This window comes from Eretmochelys imbricata, chromosome 4 (assembly GCF_965152235.1).
Source record: "Eretmochelys imbricata isolate rEreImb1 chromosome 4, rEreImb1.hap1, whole genome shotgun sequence".
Classification (NCBI taxonomy): domain Eukaryota; kingdom Metazoa; phylum Chordata; order Testudines; family Cheloniidae; genus Eretmochelys; species Eretmochelys imbricata.
In genome coordinates this window covers 2752789-2769448 of record NC_135575.1, presented here as the reverse complement: position 1 = coordinate 2769448, position 16660 = coordinate 2752789, and the positions used below count along the sequence as shown (strand labels likewise).

At 49.4% G+C, this 16660-nt stretch overlaps 1 protein-coding gene across 1 annotated transcript in view; it reads left to right on the top strand.

Annotated features, from left to right (window-relative positions):
• LOC144263816 (class I histocompatibility antigen, F10 alpha chain-like) overlaps positions 1–16660 on the top strand; it is a 1122758-nt gene that overhangs the window by 18747 nt on the left and 1087351 nt on the right. The window contains exons 3-4 of the mRNA XM_077814805.1: positions 252–527; positions 2754–2858. Of these exons, the coding sequence (XP_077670931.1) occupies positions 252–527; positions 2754–2858 (381 nt within the window). The remainder of the gene's footprint in view (positions 1–251; positions 528–2753; positions 2859–16660) is intronic.

Below are 16660 nucleotides of genomic sequence, written 5' to 3'. Positions count from 1 at the left end.
CTTGTGTCACTGTGGTTGGGAGCAGAGGCCAGGTCAGGGACCTGGATTTGTGGTTCACCGTTGCTGATGCTGTGAATTGGGCACAGGAATTCTCTAACATGGTGGCTCTCTCTCATCAGAGGGATTCCGTCTCATGGACTTTCGTCCTCTCCCACTCCTGGGGTCTCAGAATTTCATGCTGCAAAGCTCCAGCAAAGGCTGCCTGGATTAGAGCTTGAAAATAACTAACTTCAGTTTCTTCTTTTTCCCAGTGCGCCCAACAGCTAGAGTGAGCGACAGGTCATCTCATGACGGCCTCACCACCCTCTCCTGTAAGGTCAGTGGGTTCTACCCCCGGGACATCACTGTGACCTGGCTGAGAAATGGGGAGAGCAGACAGCAAGAGACCTACTCTGAAGGCATCCTACCCAGTGGGGACGGGACCTACCAGACCTGGGTGACAATGGAGATTGATCCCAAGATCAAAGGCCATTATTCATGTCACGTGGAGCATGAAAGCCTATCAGAGCCACTCTCCGTCTCCTGGGGTAAGGCATTTGTGTGTGTGTCTCTTTTTTCCTTGTGGGAGAGGGGGAATCCATTAAACTCAACCCCTGAAAAATTCTCATTTGGATTTATAGGCTGAAGCTGGAATTTCCTCAGGGTCTGTGAGGCCCTGTCCCCTTTGGCCCTGTCCCTCTGCATCAAGTTCTTGTGCTAGAGTTGGGACCCACAGTGCCTGGGGCTCATGCCTTGCTCTCCAGTTTGCTGCCTCTGGGGCTGTTCGATACATCTCAGCAATACACTGTCTCTGAAGGGAGAAGATTAGTAATCGGACATTAAGGCCTGAAGGGACCATTCTAATCATCTGATCTGAGCTCCTGCATAGCCCAGGGCAGGGGGGAATCACACCAGGGACCCCAGCATCCAGTCTGGTCATCTGTGAGCAAACTAGAGCTCATCCTTCAGAAAGAGATGCCCATTCCAGATGTAAAGTCTCCAAGGGATGGAGAATTTACCACATCCCAGGGGAAGCTCAAATCTGCCCCTTATTTCCAGACAGAATTGGTCTTGCTTCAGCTTGCAGCCCGGTGTCAGAGAAAAACACAGTTCTCACTCTCAGGTTGGGTGCAGCAAGTCAGGTACACTTTATTATCTCAAGCAATTGCACAGAGGGAGAGAGTGCCCTAGGACACAGGGTTTCCCACACCTAGACAGGTCTCTCTACAGATAAACAATTAGAGCAAGTATTTATACCTTTATTACAGACAATAATAAGCAACAGCTGCATATTGTTTATACATATTCCTTCATGATATCTCATTTTGCTCAATTTCTCTTATAGTCTATGTTCTATTCTTATCTAATACTAGGTCACAACAGCCTCTTTCACAGTTCTTTTCCACTCGCTTTGCACTATCCCCGCTTCTACAAATCTTGCGTTATTAAAGCTAGAGTTAGCCTGACTTCTGTTCATTTCAGAGGCCTGCATCCAAATTCCCTTTATATACTTCCACATCGGTCTCAACTTCATGCACTTGTGGTCCTGCCATGAGTGCAGGGGACGGGACTAGATGACCTCTCGAGGTCCCTTCCGGTCCTCTGATTCAGCAGGTTCTCAGAAACACGGCTCTACGGGCCCTTCATTCTTGCCCATGTGGCCAGAGAGAGAGGTTTAATGTTGGGAGCAACTTGTTTCTGTGCGCAGTGATGCTGGAAGGGAGGTGTGGCCTTGGAATGGAGCGAGGAGGCAGATTAGAGCCCTGCATCACGGGGGAGAGTCTCCTATGCCCCTAGCACAAGTCTAAAAATAATTTATTACAGATGGAGCTGCCTTCCAGCCATATTTTTGCTTAGTTAAATGGGATGTGCAAAAATGCAGCATTTGGAAGTGCAAACAATTTCTGAGAGGGCAGCCTGCACCGGGACTCTCGTCAGCAGATGGTTTCACATCAAAATCCTGCTACCACGTCCCCTGCCAATTTTTGTGTCATAACCCACATTTCCTTATTCTCTTCGAAATATTTTTCTTTTTGCTGTATTATCATGTGGCTCTTTCAGACAACAGGAGAAGCTGATTAATGAAACTGAAAGTGTGTACAGAACACGGGGTTTAACAGGTTTATATAAACCAAAAACAGTATTAATATTTCTGTCCTCCCCTCTTTACTTCCTGCCCCCTCAAAAAACACGCATTGTGTCTGTAACTCCATTCATGGCAGAGAAATCCACAGCTTTGAAGTCAGTTTCCAGTTTGGCACCAGATTCCCACTGTTCCATTAGTCATGAAAGTCAGCATGGTCAAGGGGGGTTAGGGGCTGGGAGCCAGGACTCCTGGGTTCTGTCTCTGGAAGGGGAGTTGGGGTTAGGGGGTTAGAGGAGGAGGGGCTGGAAGTCAGGATTCCTGGGGTCGATTCCTGGCTCTTGCACTGCCTCACTGTGTGATCTTCAGCAAGTCTCCCCCCTTTCCCGTGTAGGGACGATACTGACATCCATGCTCTCCCACAGTTCTGAGGATTGGTTAATGTTATAAAAGTCTTCGAGTTTAAGTGCTAAATATTTATTATGACTGGAAGTGGTAGAGACTGTGTCCAGGACTTCCTATGGTGGGGTGCAATGCCTGGTGGTTGCACTGGAAGGGGTGGAGCGTTGCAGGACTCAGCCCTAACTTGGGGAGCTGACTGACGGATCCCTGCAGTGGGATGAAAGGGGGATTTTAGTGGTGGGGGGAGGGGGATTTTTCCCCATTGATCATTCTCTCCATTCCATTTCAGAACCAAATAACAATCTGATTCCCACTGTGGCTGGAGTTATCACTGCAGCTGTCCTGATTGGTGTTATAATCGGAGTAGTAGTCGTCGGGAAAAAGAAACGCCCAGGTAAAGAGCCTGGGATGGGGGGATTCTCTGGACTTGCCGGGCCCTGCACACCCGCCTAAGGGCAACAGCAGTTCAGGAGCCTGTGTCAGTCCGGTGTAACTGCCCCATTGCGGGACTGAGCTAATGACCCCCAAAGGGAGCTGCTGGAGGGCCAGACCCAGATACTGGGTGCGGGTTACAGTTTATATGGGGCTAGGTTTTCCATAGAGCTCAGCACCCAGTGCGCCGAGGTCTGTGGAAACTGTCTCATTGTGTCCTTCTCTCCTGCCAATTGTGAGCGCCTGGGACCTTGAGTCCATTACTGAGCGCCAGGGGGCTGTGCTGGGCCAGGGGCCCGGTTTCTGAGCTGTGGACACAGATCGGAGTCGGTTCCTGCCTTGGGAGCTGAATTCACTGAAATTTGCCCTCTCTCTGCAGGGAAGAAGGGAGATGGCTATGCTGTAGCTCAGGGTAAGTGACAAGAGACCCATCACCTCTTTTCAAGTGGCCACCTCTGAACGGCCATCAGTATTTGCTTGTGGATTTTAGCCTGGAGCCACTGACAGGAGATCCTCGCTCCCACTCATAGGCCTTGTCTACACTGAGGATTTTAGGGAAATCTCCAACTATTGCTCTAGTACCATAGAATCGTAGGACTGGAAGGGACCTTGAGAGGACACCTCGTCCTGTTCCCTGCACTCATGGCAGGACTAGGTATTATCTAGACCATCCCTGAGTAACCTGCTCTTAAAACCCTCCAATGAGGGAGATTCCACAACCTCTCTAGGCAATTTATTCCAGTGCTTAACCACCTCTTCCAGTCCTCTCTCCCATCTTTCATGACTTTTCAGAGCTATTGACTCAGATATCTCCTCTGTCAGTTCCTTGACTATTCTAGGATGCTCTTCATCAGGCCTTGGTGACTTGAAGACCTCTAACTTGTCTAAATAATTTTTAACTTGTTCTTTCCCTATTTTAGCCTCAGATTCTACCTCAATTTCACTGGTGTTCACTATGTCAGACATCCAATCGCTATGACACGTTTGGGTGAAAACTGAAACAAAGAAATCATTTAGCCCTCTTCCCATTTTCACATGTTCTGTTATTGTCTTTCCTTCCTCATTGACTAATGGGCCTACCCTGTCCTTAGTCTTCCTCTTGCTTCTAATGTATTTGTAGAATGTTTTCTTGTTACCTTTTATGTCTCTAGCTAGTTTGATCTCATTATGCACCTTGGCCTTTCTAATTTTGCCTCTACATACTTGTGTTATTTGTTTACAGTTTTCCTTTGTAGTTTGATCTAGCTTCCACTTTGTGTAGGACTCTCTTTTGATTTTTAGATCATTGAAGATCTCCTGGTTAAGCCAGCGTGGTCTCTTGCCATCCTTCATTTCTTTCCTGTGCAGTGGAATAATTTGCACTTGTGCTCTTGATAATGTCTCCTTGAGAACTTTTCAACTCTCCTGAACTGTTTTTCCCCTTAGACTTGCTTCCCATGGGATCTTACCTTAGCAAACTCAGGGAGTTGCTAAAGTCTGCCTTCTTGAAATCCATTATTTTATTGTGTTGTTTTCCCTCCTACCATTCTTTAGAATCATGAATTCTGTCATTTCATGATCACATTCACCCAAGCTTCCTTCCACTTTCAAATTCTCAACCGGTTCCTCCCTATTTGTCAAAGCCAAATCTAGAACAGCCTCTCCCCTAAAAGCTTTCTCCACATTCTGAAAGAAAAATTGTCTCCAACACATTCCAAGAACTTGTTGGATAATCTGAGCCCTGCTGTGTTGTTTTCCCAGCAGAGGTCGTCTTCAGTAGTGTAGCGTGGCTGTAGACACGTGTTCTCTAACCTTGCTCCGAGGAAGTCCTAGACGATACAAGGGTTAAAAACACCTGAACCCCATCTCCTCGATTGCTCCACCCCTGCTCTCTCTGGTGGAACTGCATGGCTTGCGGGCATGGGTCCCAATTTCAGTAGTGTAGACAAGGCGATAGTCAGGAATGTATACGGTGGTTTGGGGCTGAATTATTATCCCCCTAGAGCTGTGCTGTGTGTGGCTGAGTGTGACCCTGAAGGTGTCTGACCTGCTTTTAATGTTACACTTCTTTTGACTTACCTGAAAGTTGGTTTGGTGCTTGTGAAATCTGGGCCTAATCCAAAGCCTGTTGAAGCCAATGGGAGTCTTTCCACTGACTTCAGATCAGCACCACTCTGTCGCCTCGATGACAACAAGTTCAAATCCCCTCCTCAATTGTCTCCTGTAATTAGCTTTACCAACAGGACCATAAAATTATGGGAAATATTTACATACATTATTGACTGCATCTGAGGCTCTCTAATGTCTGGTATGAAGAGCCAGTATAAAGTGAACAGATCTGCCGGTCCCTGCTAGGGTGTAGTCATCCAGCTCTCTCTCTATGCTCTCAGGGGTCCCCCAGCAGGTAACAGAGGGGGTTTGAGAAGTGCCAACAAAACCTCCGCAGAGCACCACCCTTCCTCCCGCAGCTGGCCCTCAGTCGTGCCTCCCTCCCTCCTCCTCGTTACTCCAGAACAACAGAAATTCACATGCAAGAACTTTGTTAATGGGAGTTAAGGTGGCAGGTGCTCAGCCCTGCCCTGGGCTCCCTGTGTCCTTTCAGAATGGGAGTGTTTAATTCCCAGAAGTCAAAGGTTGGCAAACCAGGATATGCAGAGGTATTATGGCCAAATTCACAGCCATAAAAAATGCATCACGGACCATGAAATCTATACAGATTTCACAGGGGAGACCAGCATTTCTCAAACTGAGGGTCCTGACCCAGAAGAGGGTTGTGGGGGGAGGAGGTGGTTTGCAAGGTTATTGGAGGGGATCACAGTATTGCCACCCTTACTTCTGTGCTGCCTTCAGAGCTGGGGAGCCAGAGAACGGTGGCTGCTGGCCAGGCACCCAGCCCTGAAGGCAGTGCCCCCCCAGCAGCACCCTAAACGTAAGGGTGGCAATGCCGTGACCCATCGACAGTAACCTTGCTGCCTCCCTCCCCCCAGCCCCTTTTTGGTCAGGACCCTACAGGTACAACACTGTGAAATTTCAGATTTAAATAGCTGAAATGATGAAAATAACAATTTTCTACATCCTGTGACTGAAATTGACCAAAACCGACCGTGAATTTGGTAAGGTCTTAATTATGATGCTTCCCACGCAACTCAAACTCTGCCCCAGTGGGTCTGGGAATAGGAACAGGAAGTAGACCAGCACCGTGCCAAACCAAACTTGCCCTTGTCTGTGTGCCCAGCACCGCCCCAAATCCGCATTCCTCTTCATACCGTCCACACTGTTCGGTGCAGCGCAATTGATTAAGGCGGGAATTGCTGTTCATTGGCGGGGGAGGGTAACATCTGTGGTCTGCGTGAGGGACCCCTCTGGGCACAGACCAAAGGAGGCAGAGTTGAGGTTGTTTGGCAGGAGTATCCTTAGCCCAGCATCTCCTGCTTTGCCAGCCGTTGAATGTTGAGTAGTCTGGGCTCTCGCTCTGACGAGGCATGAAGAGCACAGAGCAGTGCTGTCCCCCTACAATGGTGACGTTTTTCGCACGTGAATAATGGAAATCCTGGGCAGCTGCCCTGTAGGCTGGTCTGTGCACCAACCAGCTCACTGCTCAGGAAGAGTGAGGTGATGACTGTTCCCTTTGGATAGGAGTCCCCGTATCTACTAACTACACTGAAACCCTGCCCTGTGAGAGACGCTAATACACTCTCTCTTCTCCTCCTCCTCCTCTGCACAGCAAACGACCAAGGATCTAGTGGCTCTGACCTATCTGCCCAGGGTAAGTGAGGGGGGCTCTAGCCTAGGGGTTCACTGCTCTCACTGAGGCCTCTGGAGAGAGAGACCTAGTCCAAGTCATTGGACCCTGACTCTCCCTGGCCCGTCCCCTCGAGCAAACCAGCCCCAAGGAGCAGAACAGGGGAGTTCTGGATCACTTATTTCCCTTTTATTCACACTGGGGGTGCAGGAACAGGTTTGCAGCCAAATCCCCCTTGTTTTCTCTGCCATGACTTTAGGTGTGAAAGACTCTAATGAGAGGGATTTCTCTGTGGCTGCTGACACAGCGTGGGCTGAGCTCAGCTTTTGCAGTGATAACTCCAGCTGCTTCAGAGAACAGTCTCCAGTGAACTGCAGGGAGGAAGCAGCAGGGACAGAGCCCAGCACTTGGGGCTCCAGGAACCTGGGTCTCTGACCCTGGAGCTACAAGCTTTGTCAGCGGGGTTAGAGATTTTGTCCACTGAACCCTGCAGCCACTCGGGCGACCGCCCCGACCGCAGCGTGCACTGTCATTGCAAAACATGATGGCAGGTTCCCTTTGACAGACGTTGCCTGTGTTTAACTTCTGCAGCTTAACAGAGCCTGGTGGAGTCCGTGCCACGGCCTGAGGGGACCCCCGAGAGGAAGACGGATGAGCTCCGCTCTGTCTCCTTACAAGAACCAGTCAACCCCTCCCTAGCTTTCCTCTGGCACTTGGAACGTCCCGTGTGGGATTTCCAGCCTCGTCTCTCTGCTCACTGAACCACGTTTTGCTTTTCAGGTGTCATAGTTTTCTGTAATAATGTTTTATTTGCACAAAATAATTTCCAACATTTTAATGGATAAAATCTCTGTTAGTCAGAGTTCAGTGTTTGCCCCATTTAGTGTGGGCACACCGTCCTCTGGCTGCGCGGTGCTGCGGTCTGCACACCCTGGACGGGGCGCTAGGTCTGTCAGCAGTAACTGCTCATGTGTCTGTGGTGGGGACGGCTTTTTTTCCTGCCGAATTTCATGATTATAACGCGGTAAATGGCCGGGTCTACTCGCAGCTGGTCACGCTGTTGCCATCATCAGCTGAGGGCGTCTGTTGGACAGGAATAAGTGTCTGTGTTTAGTTTGTAAGTGCCTCTAATGTCCTTTTCACCATTCATAGAGCCATAGAAATGCTGGGCTAGAAGGGCCCTCAAGAGTTCATCAAGTCCAGCCCCAATCTCAGGCAGCACCAAGTTAACCTAGACCATCCCTGACAGGTGTTTGTCCAACCTGTTCTTAAAAACCTCCAACGACAGGGATTCCACATCCTCTCTAGGCAACCTGTGTGACGAAGTGGGATATTTTCCTAACATTGCGTATGTATACTGTGTGCCTCAGTTTCTCCCATGTGCTGCATGTCTAACCCAGGTGGGAGGGAGTGTCTGTTGTAGAGGACCAGGTGTGATCCAGTCTAGCAGCCTGGACTCCAGACCATGGCCTGGGCACTTTGTAACGTAGCGACTGATGATCTGAAGGCCCATCCCAACTTGGAGCCAGCCAGTTATGGGCAGCGGAAAGAACAAAGAGCTGAAGAGAGAGTCACCTGGAGACCTGTTTGCCCGGGAAAGAAGACCGATGGAGGTGGGGCCTTGGAGGTGATATGGGGTGGGCTGCAGAAAGGAGGATTCACTTCTGGTCTGGGAACAAAGAGTGGCCTGAGCCCACCTGGATGGGGACAGACCCAGATGGACGCCCCTGAGAATGTCTTGTGCTGTGCTCCAGACGTACAATAAACCCTTCTGTGCTGCGCTGGCTGAGAGTCGCTGCAGGCTCGAGAGAGGCAGGCATGCTGGAGGCTCAGACGGGCGGTACTGGGAGGCGGAGGAGAAGCCTACAGCTTAAACCCTGAGCAAAGAGTGTGACCTCATGTAGGCTCAATACTCTGAAAGGCCGGTTTCCCCCGGGGCCATACGGAGCCAAGAGGGCACTGGCCTGTGAGTCTGTGACAACCTGTCCCACAGTGAACTGTCCTTAGAGCTAGAGAGTTTTCCTAATGTCTAACCTAAATCCCCCGTCTCCTACTATCAGTGCACCTGGAGAACACATGATCACCGTCCTCTTCAGAACAGCCCTTAATGCCGGGGTAGATAATTATTTTTTGTTAAGGTCCAAATTTCTTGGTCAAGATATAGCCACGGTCCAGACTCAAGAGAAGCATTTTTCACACCACAAGTGCCCCTGTTCAGCGAACCCCTGCAATGCTGTGAAATGTGCCCAGGGCCTATATTGTTTATATTCTTAGTGCCTTAAATGAAAAATAAAATCAAGCCATGGTATAGCCTGAAAATAACCTCCAAGAAAGATAACGAGGCATCTGGTGGCACCTTAAAGACTAACCGATTTGTTTGGGCATAAGCTTTCATGGGCCCACGAAAGCTTATGCCCATACAAATCGGTTAGTCTTGTTGAAGACCCCAGGGCATGGCCACTAGTTAAGTCGAGGGGATGGAAGGTCATAAGGGTCGAGGAAGTCTCCCTGCTGAAGGCCGAAAGGCTTCTTCTCAACCCCCCTTAAAAGAATTCAGGCCTGGCTGGTTTTGAGTAAGCTCTTTTGCTCTTAAAACAATGTTGCAGCTGCAGATAATGCCTCATTGTGTAAGGTTTGCTGACGCCAAGTTAAAGATAATAGGAGAGAGAACTACAAGGCCAGACAGAATGTGCTGGTTGTTTAAGTTGCTAGGAATGCTTGTTAGCGGTTGCAGGAAGTAAACATTGTTGTAACCCATATAAGGAAGGCAGAGTATTTGTGTAAAGTTTTAATTGGATGATGTGTAGTGCAGTAGCATTAAGGAATATAAAAGTGTGTGTAATGACCTGCTCTGGGTGCAGGATTTGAGATTTTATTCTCCCTGCACCTTGTTTGCAGCTGCAAATAAACTTTTCTGCTTCTCCACCCCGTTGTGATTATTGGGTGAAGCACACCGGGTAATGAACCCGTTCTGTTGTTTGGCCTCTGGGCACTGGGTGCCGGGAACAGGTTTTGGCGTCCCAACGTGGGGCGACGAGGCTGCAATTTAGCCTTGCCCGGACCCCTCCTGGAGGTCGAGGATTGCAGCTACAACCGATGCCCAGCGCGCACCAGGTGAGTTCATCGGGGGCCTCGGAGGAGACGCAGTTTGATCGACCCTGGAGGGCACAACGGTGCAACGCACTCATATAGTGGAGAAGCAGCTGTGGGCAACGGTGAGGAACCAGTCCCTTGCACGTAGGGGAGGAGCAGCTGTGGGCGACGGTGGGGAACCGGTCCCTTGGATAAGATAGGAACCTTTTAAAATCCGGATTGTATGCGCTGTTGGAACCTGGGGATGCCTGGAGTCACCCTGTAGGTATGGGACAGGAACAGAGCACGGGAGGTAGGGTACGGTGCACGCCCCTAGAGTGTATTTTAGTAAATTGGAAGGTACTTGGATCAGATCCAATGACTAAGGGTAAATTGAAGCGATTTTGTACGGTTGACTGGCCTCAGTGCAAATTAGAGGACCAGGAACAGTGGCCTCCCGGAGGATCGCTAAATCATAATACAATCCTCCAATTACTCCTGTTCTGTCAGCGAACGGGGAAGTGGAATGAGCATTCGTATGCTTACTTGTTTATGATCTTGTGGTCTTGTACTGATATTTTACAACGCTGTAATTTAACCCCGATTGGCCCGGTAGCAATTAATGTCAGTCCCCGGACCCCCACCCCAAATGTAATGGCAGATCCGGTGTTTCCTTCGGCCCTTACACCCACACAGAGTGTGTCCCCTTCGGCCCCTACACCCACACAGAGCGAGGCTCGGAGTAAGATTCCTAGTGAAGCTCATAGTGAGGTTCGAGCTCCATCTGCTGGACTATACCCGTTACTTACCGAGACTAAAATTGCCAGTAATGCAATAGAAAGAACAAGCTGCTCTTACTATGCAGGTCTATACTCATACACCTTTTAATCCTATGGAACTGGCCGCTTTCAAAGCACAGGCTGGAGAATTTTCTATCAACCCAAGCAAGTTTGTATCGGTTTTTGAGGGATGTCTTAGCAGCTATAAGCCAGACTGGGGTGATTGTAATGTCCTTCTGCAAACATTGTTGACTGAGGTTGAATGAGAACAGGTTATTGCTTCCTCCCTTGCTTTAGCTAAGAGGCGATATGACCAGGACCGTAACAATATCCCGACCCCAGATGATCAGGTTCCCGTAAAGGATCCTAGGTGGGACCCAAATGACAATCAGGCTATGACCCACCTCACCTCCTATAAGGAGCTGCTACTGTATGGACTCCGTCATGCAGCTGTCAGACAGAATAATTGGACTAAACCATATGAGGTAGTGCAGGACCCAAAGGAAAGCCCTGGAGCCTTTTTACAGCGCATTCGAGACACGATCCGACAGTATACCAATGCAGATCCCAATGATCCGCAAACTGAGGCAAATATTAAAGGAGTATGTACAAGCAGGGCAGCCCCCGAGATTAAGAGAAAGCTACAGAAAAAGGAGGATTTGATGGGTATGACCATGGCACAGATTTTAGAAGCAGCAAATCGAGTGTATAGTTTAAGAGAAGTGGAGAAGGAGAAGAAGCAAGTGAGACTGATGGTAGCGGCGGTGCAGGCAGGCACGAAGGGAAGTGAACGAGAAGGAAGGGGCCGTGGACGCGGACGTCCAGGCCCGCGGGAGAGACGACTGGGGCGCAATCAGTATGCCCTGTGTAGGCAAGAGGGACATTGGAAGAATGAGTGCCCAAACAAGAAGGAAAGGGGGGGTACCTCTATGATGGCGATAGAAGAACAGGAATAGGGGTGTCAGGGGAGACGGATCATCCTTCCCCCGGAACCCCGAGTAAAAATGTGGGTGGGAAATGAAGAAATAGATTTTTTTAGTGGACTCTGGAGCGACGCGAACTGCTGTAAATCAGCCCCTTCAGTTGTCAGTAGCAGACTCCCTCACTGTGACAGGAGCCACAGGCAAAGATACCAAGTGCCTAGTGTATGCCCCAGCAGAATGTGCTTTGGGAAACAGAACCATATCCCATAAGCTGGTATACCTCCCTGAATGCCCAACACCGTTGCTGGGATGGGACCTGCTGTGTCGCCTAGGTGCCACCCTGCATTTTACTCAAGATGAAATAACCCTTACCTTGCCCCCTGAAAATGCACGGATTATGGCCCTTGCAGTTGAACCCTCGGCTATGCAAGCCCCAGAATGGGACCAGTGGGAAGTCCAAGTCCTTGTGTGGGCATCAGGGATCCCAGGAAAAGCTACTCACCAAACCCCCATTCATGTCCAGCTCATTCCCGGGAAAGGCCCGGTGTGGGTAAAGCAATATCCCATCAAGAAGGAAGCCAGAGAGGGGGGTTACAGGAAACCATATATCGATTTCTAACGTACGGTATTCTCCGGGAATGTCAGTCAGTCTGGAACACTCCCATTTTACCCATACAGAAACCTGATGTCATGTACCGTCTGGTACAAGACCTAAGGGCAGTTAATGAACGGGTTAAGACTCTGCACCCTCTTGTCCCTAACCCGTATACCCTATTAGTGTCTATAGGGGGACAGTATACCCATTTTTCAGTTCTTGATTTAAAAGATGCTTTTTTTGCCATCCCAGTTGACACCTCATCACAGGAGATTTTCTCCTTCGAATGGGAGGACCGGGACAGAGTTAAAAAGCAACTTTGCTGAACAGTGTTAGCCCAGGGGTTTAAAAATTCCCCCACCCTCTTTGGCCAGGCTCTGGCCAGGGACCTAAAGAAGTAGAATAATGAGGAAGCCCTCCTTTTGCAATATGTAAATAATCTGTTAATTGCCACTGTGGGCTTAACTCCTTGCCTTAAAGCCACCGTAAGTCTCCTGAATTTTGTGGGACTCCGAGAATGTCGGGTAGCACGAAGTAAGGCTCAGATTGCTCTCCCGCAGGTACAGTACCTCGGGTTCTACATACGGCAGGGGGAACGCCCGCTTTCAAATGAGAGGAAGGAAGTCATATGCCAAGTTCCTATCCCGAGTAATCGCAAGCGACTCAGAGCATTTCTGGGGGTGGCAGGCTTCTGTTGAATATGGATCCCAAAGTTTGAACTATGGGCTAGACCCCTGTACAACTGTGTAAAAGGAGCAAACCATGACCCCTTTCATTGAACCCCAGAGGCTGACAGGGCATTTAAAATCCTGAAAAGAAAGCTGATGGAAGCCCCGGCTCTAGGTCTGCCAGATCTCTCCAAGCCATTTCAGTTGTATGTACATGAACGAAAGGGGGTGGCCCTGGGAGTACTCACACAGCTGCTAGGAGCATGGAGACGTCCGGTGGCATATTTTTCTAAACAACTGGACCAAGCAGCCAAGGGCTGGCCAGCGTGCCTGCGGGCAGTGGCAGCCACCGCCCTGACCCTGGCAGAAGCAGAGAAACTGACACTAGGGGGAACAATACAGGTTTTTACACCACACATGGTATGCGCTTTACTGGATGTTAAGGGTGGCCTCTGGCTCACACAAGCGCGTATAACAAGATACCAAGAAAGCTCTTAGAGAACCCTGAGATCGCGCTGCAGCCTTGTCCATCCCTTAACCCTGCCACCCTCTTACCAGAAACTGAGAAACAGGAACATGACTGTTTGGAGATCATAGATGTCCAATATTCTAGCCGCCCGGACTTGAAGGATGTGCCCCTCCCAAATGCAGATGATGAGTGGTACACTGATGGTAGCAGCATGGTGATAGATGGGCAAAGGAGGGCGGGTTATGCTATTGTGACCCTCAATGACACCGTGGAAGCTGAAAGTTTGCCCGCTGGGACCTCTGCCCAGTTGGCTGAGCTAGTGGCCCTGACCCGTGCACTCAAACTGTCCAAAGGAAAACGAGTCAATATTTTCACTGATTCCAAATATGATTTTGGTGTGGTGCATGCTCATGCTGGCCTGTGGAAGCAGAGGGGAATGCGGACAGCCCAAGGCTCCCCAGTCAAGTACGGGCCCCAAATCCTCCGGCTTCTAGAGGCCGTGCAACTCCCTTCGGAAGTGGCGGTGGTACACTGTAAGGCCCATCAGAGGGAGTATCAAGATGTGACCAGGGGTAATGTCAGGGCAGATAGAGAGGCGAAGCATGCTGCTACCCTGACGTCCCTTCAGACTGAGAACACCTATATGCATGCCCTTATCCCAACAGTGAGGGAGCTCCTGACCCCTCAGTATTCTGGGGAGGAGAAACAGCTAGCTGACAGACTTGGTCTCCAGGAAAAGGAGGGATGGCTTCATTCCCCGGAAGGGAAAGTCCTCTTACCAAAGGGCCTAATTCTGCTAGTATTACAGAAATTACTCATGCTGGCAGGGAGGCACTTATCCAACTAATGGGAAAGTACTTCATAACCTCCAGACTCAGACCCCTGGCTGCCCAGGTACAGGCAGAATGCCTAGTCTGTCAAAAGAATAACCCCCACCAGGACACCCAGTACCACCAGCGGCCCTGGAAGCCACTCCAGGCCCTGGACGGGTGTGGCAAATAGACTTTACTGAGTTTCCCCAGACCCAAAGGTTCAAGTATCTCCTTGTCATAGTGGATAGATTCAGCGGATGGCCGGAAGCCTTTGCATGTCGGAATTGCACTGCCAGGACAGTGGCTCTCAAGTTAGTTAAGGAGATCATTCCTCGCTTTGGACTTCCCCAGTGGATGGAATCTGACAATGGAACACACTTCACGTCAAAAATCGTCCAAAGCATCTCAGACGCCTTACAGATTCCCTGGAAACTCCATACACCCTGGAGACCGCAAGCCAGTGGGGTAGTGGAGCGGACCAATCAGACCCTTAAGCGACATTTCTCAAAAGTATGCCAGGAGGCCTCCCTACGGTGGCCTTATGCCCTGCCCCTAGTTCTGCTCCGCATCCGTGCTCTCCCAAAGGGTAGATTAGGGCTCAGTCCCTTTGAAATTATGTTTGGAAGGGCATGGCCTATGAATGGTACACCGGCTGTGTCAGGGGGAGAGTGGGAATTGGGGAATGGGTTTCTGTCTCAGTATATGTGTTCCCTGTCTGCTGTTCTTTTGTCTCTTCGCAGGTATACTAAGGATTCCCAGCCTCTACCCTTGAACTCGTCCATCCACTCCCTGCAGCCTGGTGATTCAGTGCTCGTACGTACCTGGAAAGACGAGCCCCTCCAGGAAAAGTGGAAGGGACCCTATACCGTCCTGCTGGTCTCCCACACGGCAGCAAAGGTCGAGGGACACAAGAATTGGATTCATTATACCTGGCTGAAAGTGGTGTAACCCCCCCACCCCGGCCCCGACTGAAAGGTGCATTCAGCCCCCTCCACTGAAGATCTTGGACTAAAATTATTATTTAAATGGCAGCCCGCCGGGAAGGCAGGAAAATAGATGGGAGGGTATATTTTATTCCCCCTCTTGGCCATGTGCCTAACTGGTACTGCTGTTTCAGGCATTGTACCCGTAAATACCTGGCTGGCACTGGCCCAGAGTGCAGTGAACGCAACGTCGTTTTGTTTGCCACATACATTTTCAGTGGGTGCAATCATGGAGACTTGTTTTATTGGTGTATGTGCAGCCCCAACCCTGGTTCAGCATTATTCCCTGTTAAAAAACGGTAAATAAAACATTTACTTATACTGATTTATATACCCTTGGATCTGCCCAGTATAAGTTAGATGCCTGCATGTTTTCTTATTACCTAGCCAATACAACCCTTGCCCCCTCTTGTATGAGGTTTGTAAATGCTACCCACATTGGGGAAAACCTCACCAATGAAAAACTTAAATGTAATAACAGTGTGGAAATCTTCTTTGCCTACGGGCACATGAAATTGCCAGCAGGGTGGTTCCTTATATGTGGCAGACATGCGTATTCCTATGTCCCGGCCAATAGTTCTGGGGGTCCCTGCTCTCTTGGTCATGTGGCCCCATTGATTTTTCCATACCCTCTGCAGTTATCTGTCCGTCATAAAAGGGATGCTATTCCCCTTGATTCCACCTGTAGGTCAGAGGTAACCTTCTTCTCAGAGAGTGAGGCAGCAGCTCTGGCCTTTTCCTTAGTTGGTGTTCCTGGGCTTGTGGTGCATAATTATCACGCAGTAGAGCACCTTGCCTGCACGGTGGCAAAGGCCATTAACTTACCTCAACCGTCCTGGCCCAACTCTCACATGAGTTAGGGGAAGTATGTCAGGGTATGCTACAGAACAGGCTGGCTGTGGACTATTTGCTTCTACGCCATGGTCATCTATGCCAGGAGTTTGCGGGCATGTGTTGCTTTAATATAACAGATGCAGGGCCATCCGTAGAAGCTGATTTACAACGCCTAAAGCAGCTGGTAAAGGGCATTCATCAGCAAACTGGGGAGGATTGGCTAGGCTCTCTATTTTCTGGTTGGGGCCTTTCCCCGTGGCTTGTCCAAGTGGGTTGTTTAGCCTATTATTTAAGTTTTTTTTCCCTGTATTAATCATGTTATGTTTACTGTGTTGTATGTGGTCCTGTGTAAAAATGCTTATTTTGCACAGTTTTGAACATTTTAATTTTATGCATAGCCCGCTAGTAAGTAAATAAAGATGAGAAGACTCAAGCAATAGAAATGAGTATTCTCAAAGAAGGGAATTGTTGGAGACCCCAGGGCATGGCCACTAGTTAAGTCGAGGGGATGGAAGGCCATAAGGGTCGAGGAAGTCTCCCTGCTGAAGGCCGAAGGGCTTCTTCTCAACGCCCCTTAATAGAATTCAGGCCAGGCTGGTTTGAGTAAGCTCTTTTGCTCTTAAAACAATGTTGCAGCCGCAGATAATGCCTCAGAGTGTAAGGTTTGCTGACGCCAAGTTAAAGATAATAGGAGAGACAACTACAAGGCCAGACAGAATGTGCTGGTTGTTTAAGTTGCTAGGAATGCTTGTTAGCAGTTGCAGGAAATAAACATTGTTGTAACCCATATAAGGAAGGCAGAGTATTTGTGTAAAGTTTTAATTGGCTGATGTGTAGTGCAGTAGCATTAAGGGATACAAAAGTGTGTGTAACTTCCTGCTCTGGGTGCAGGATTTGAGATTCTATTC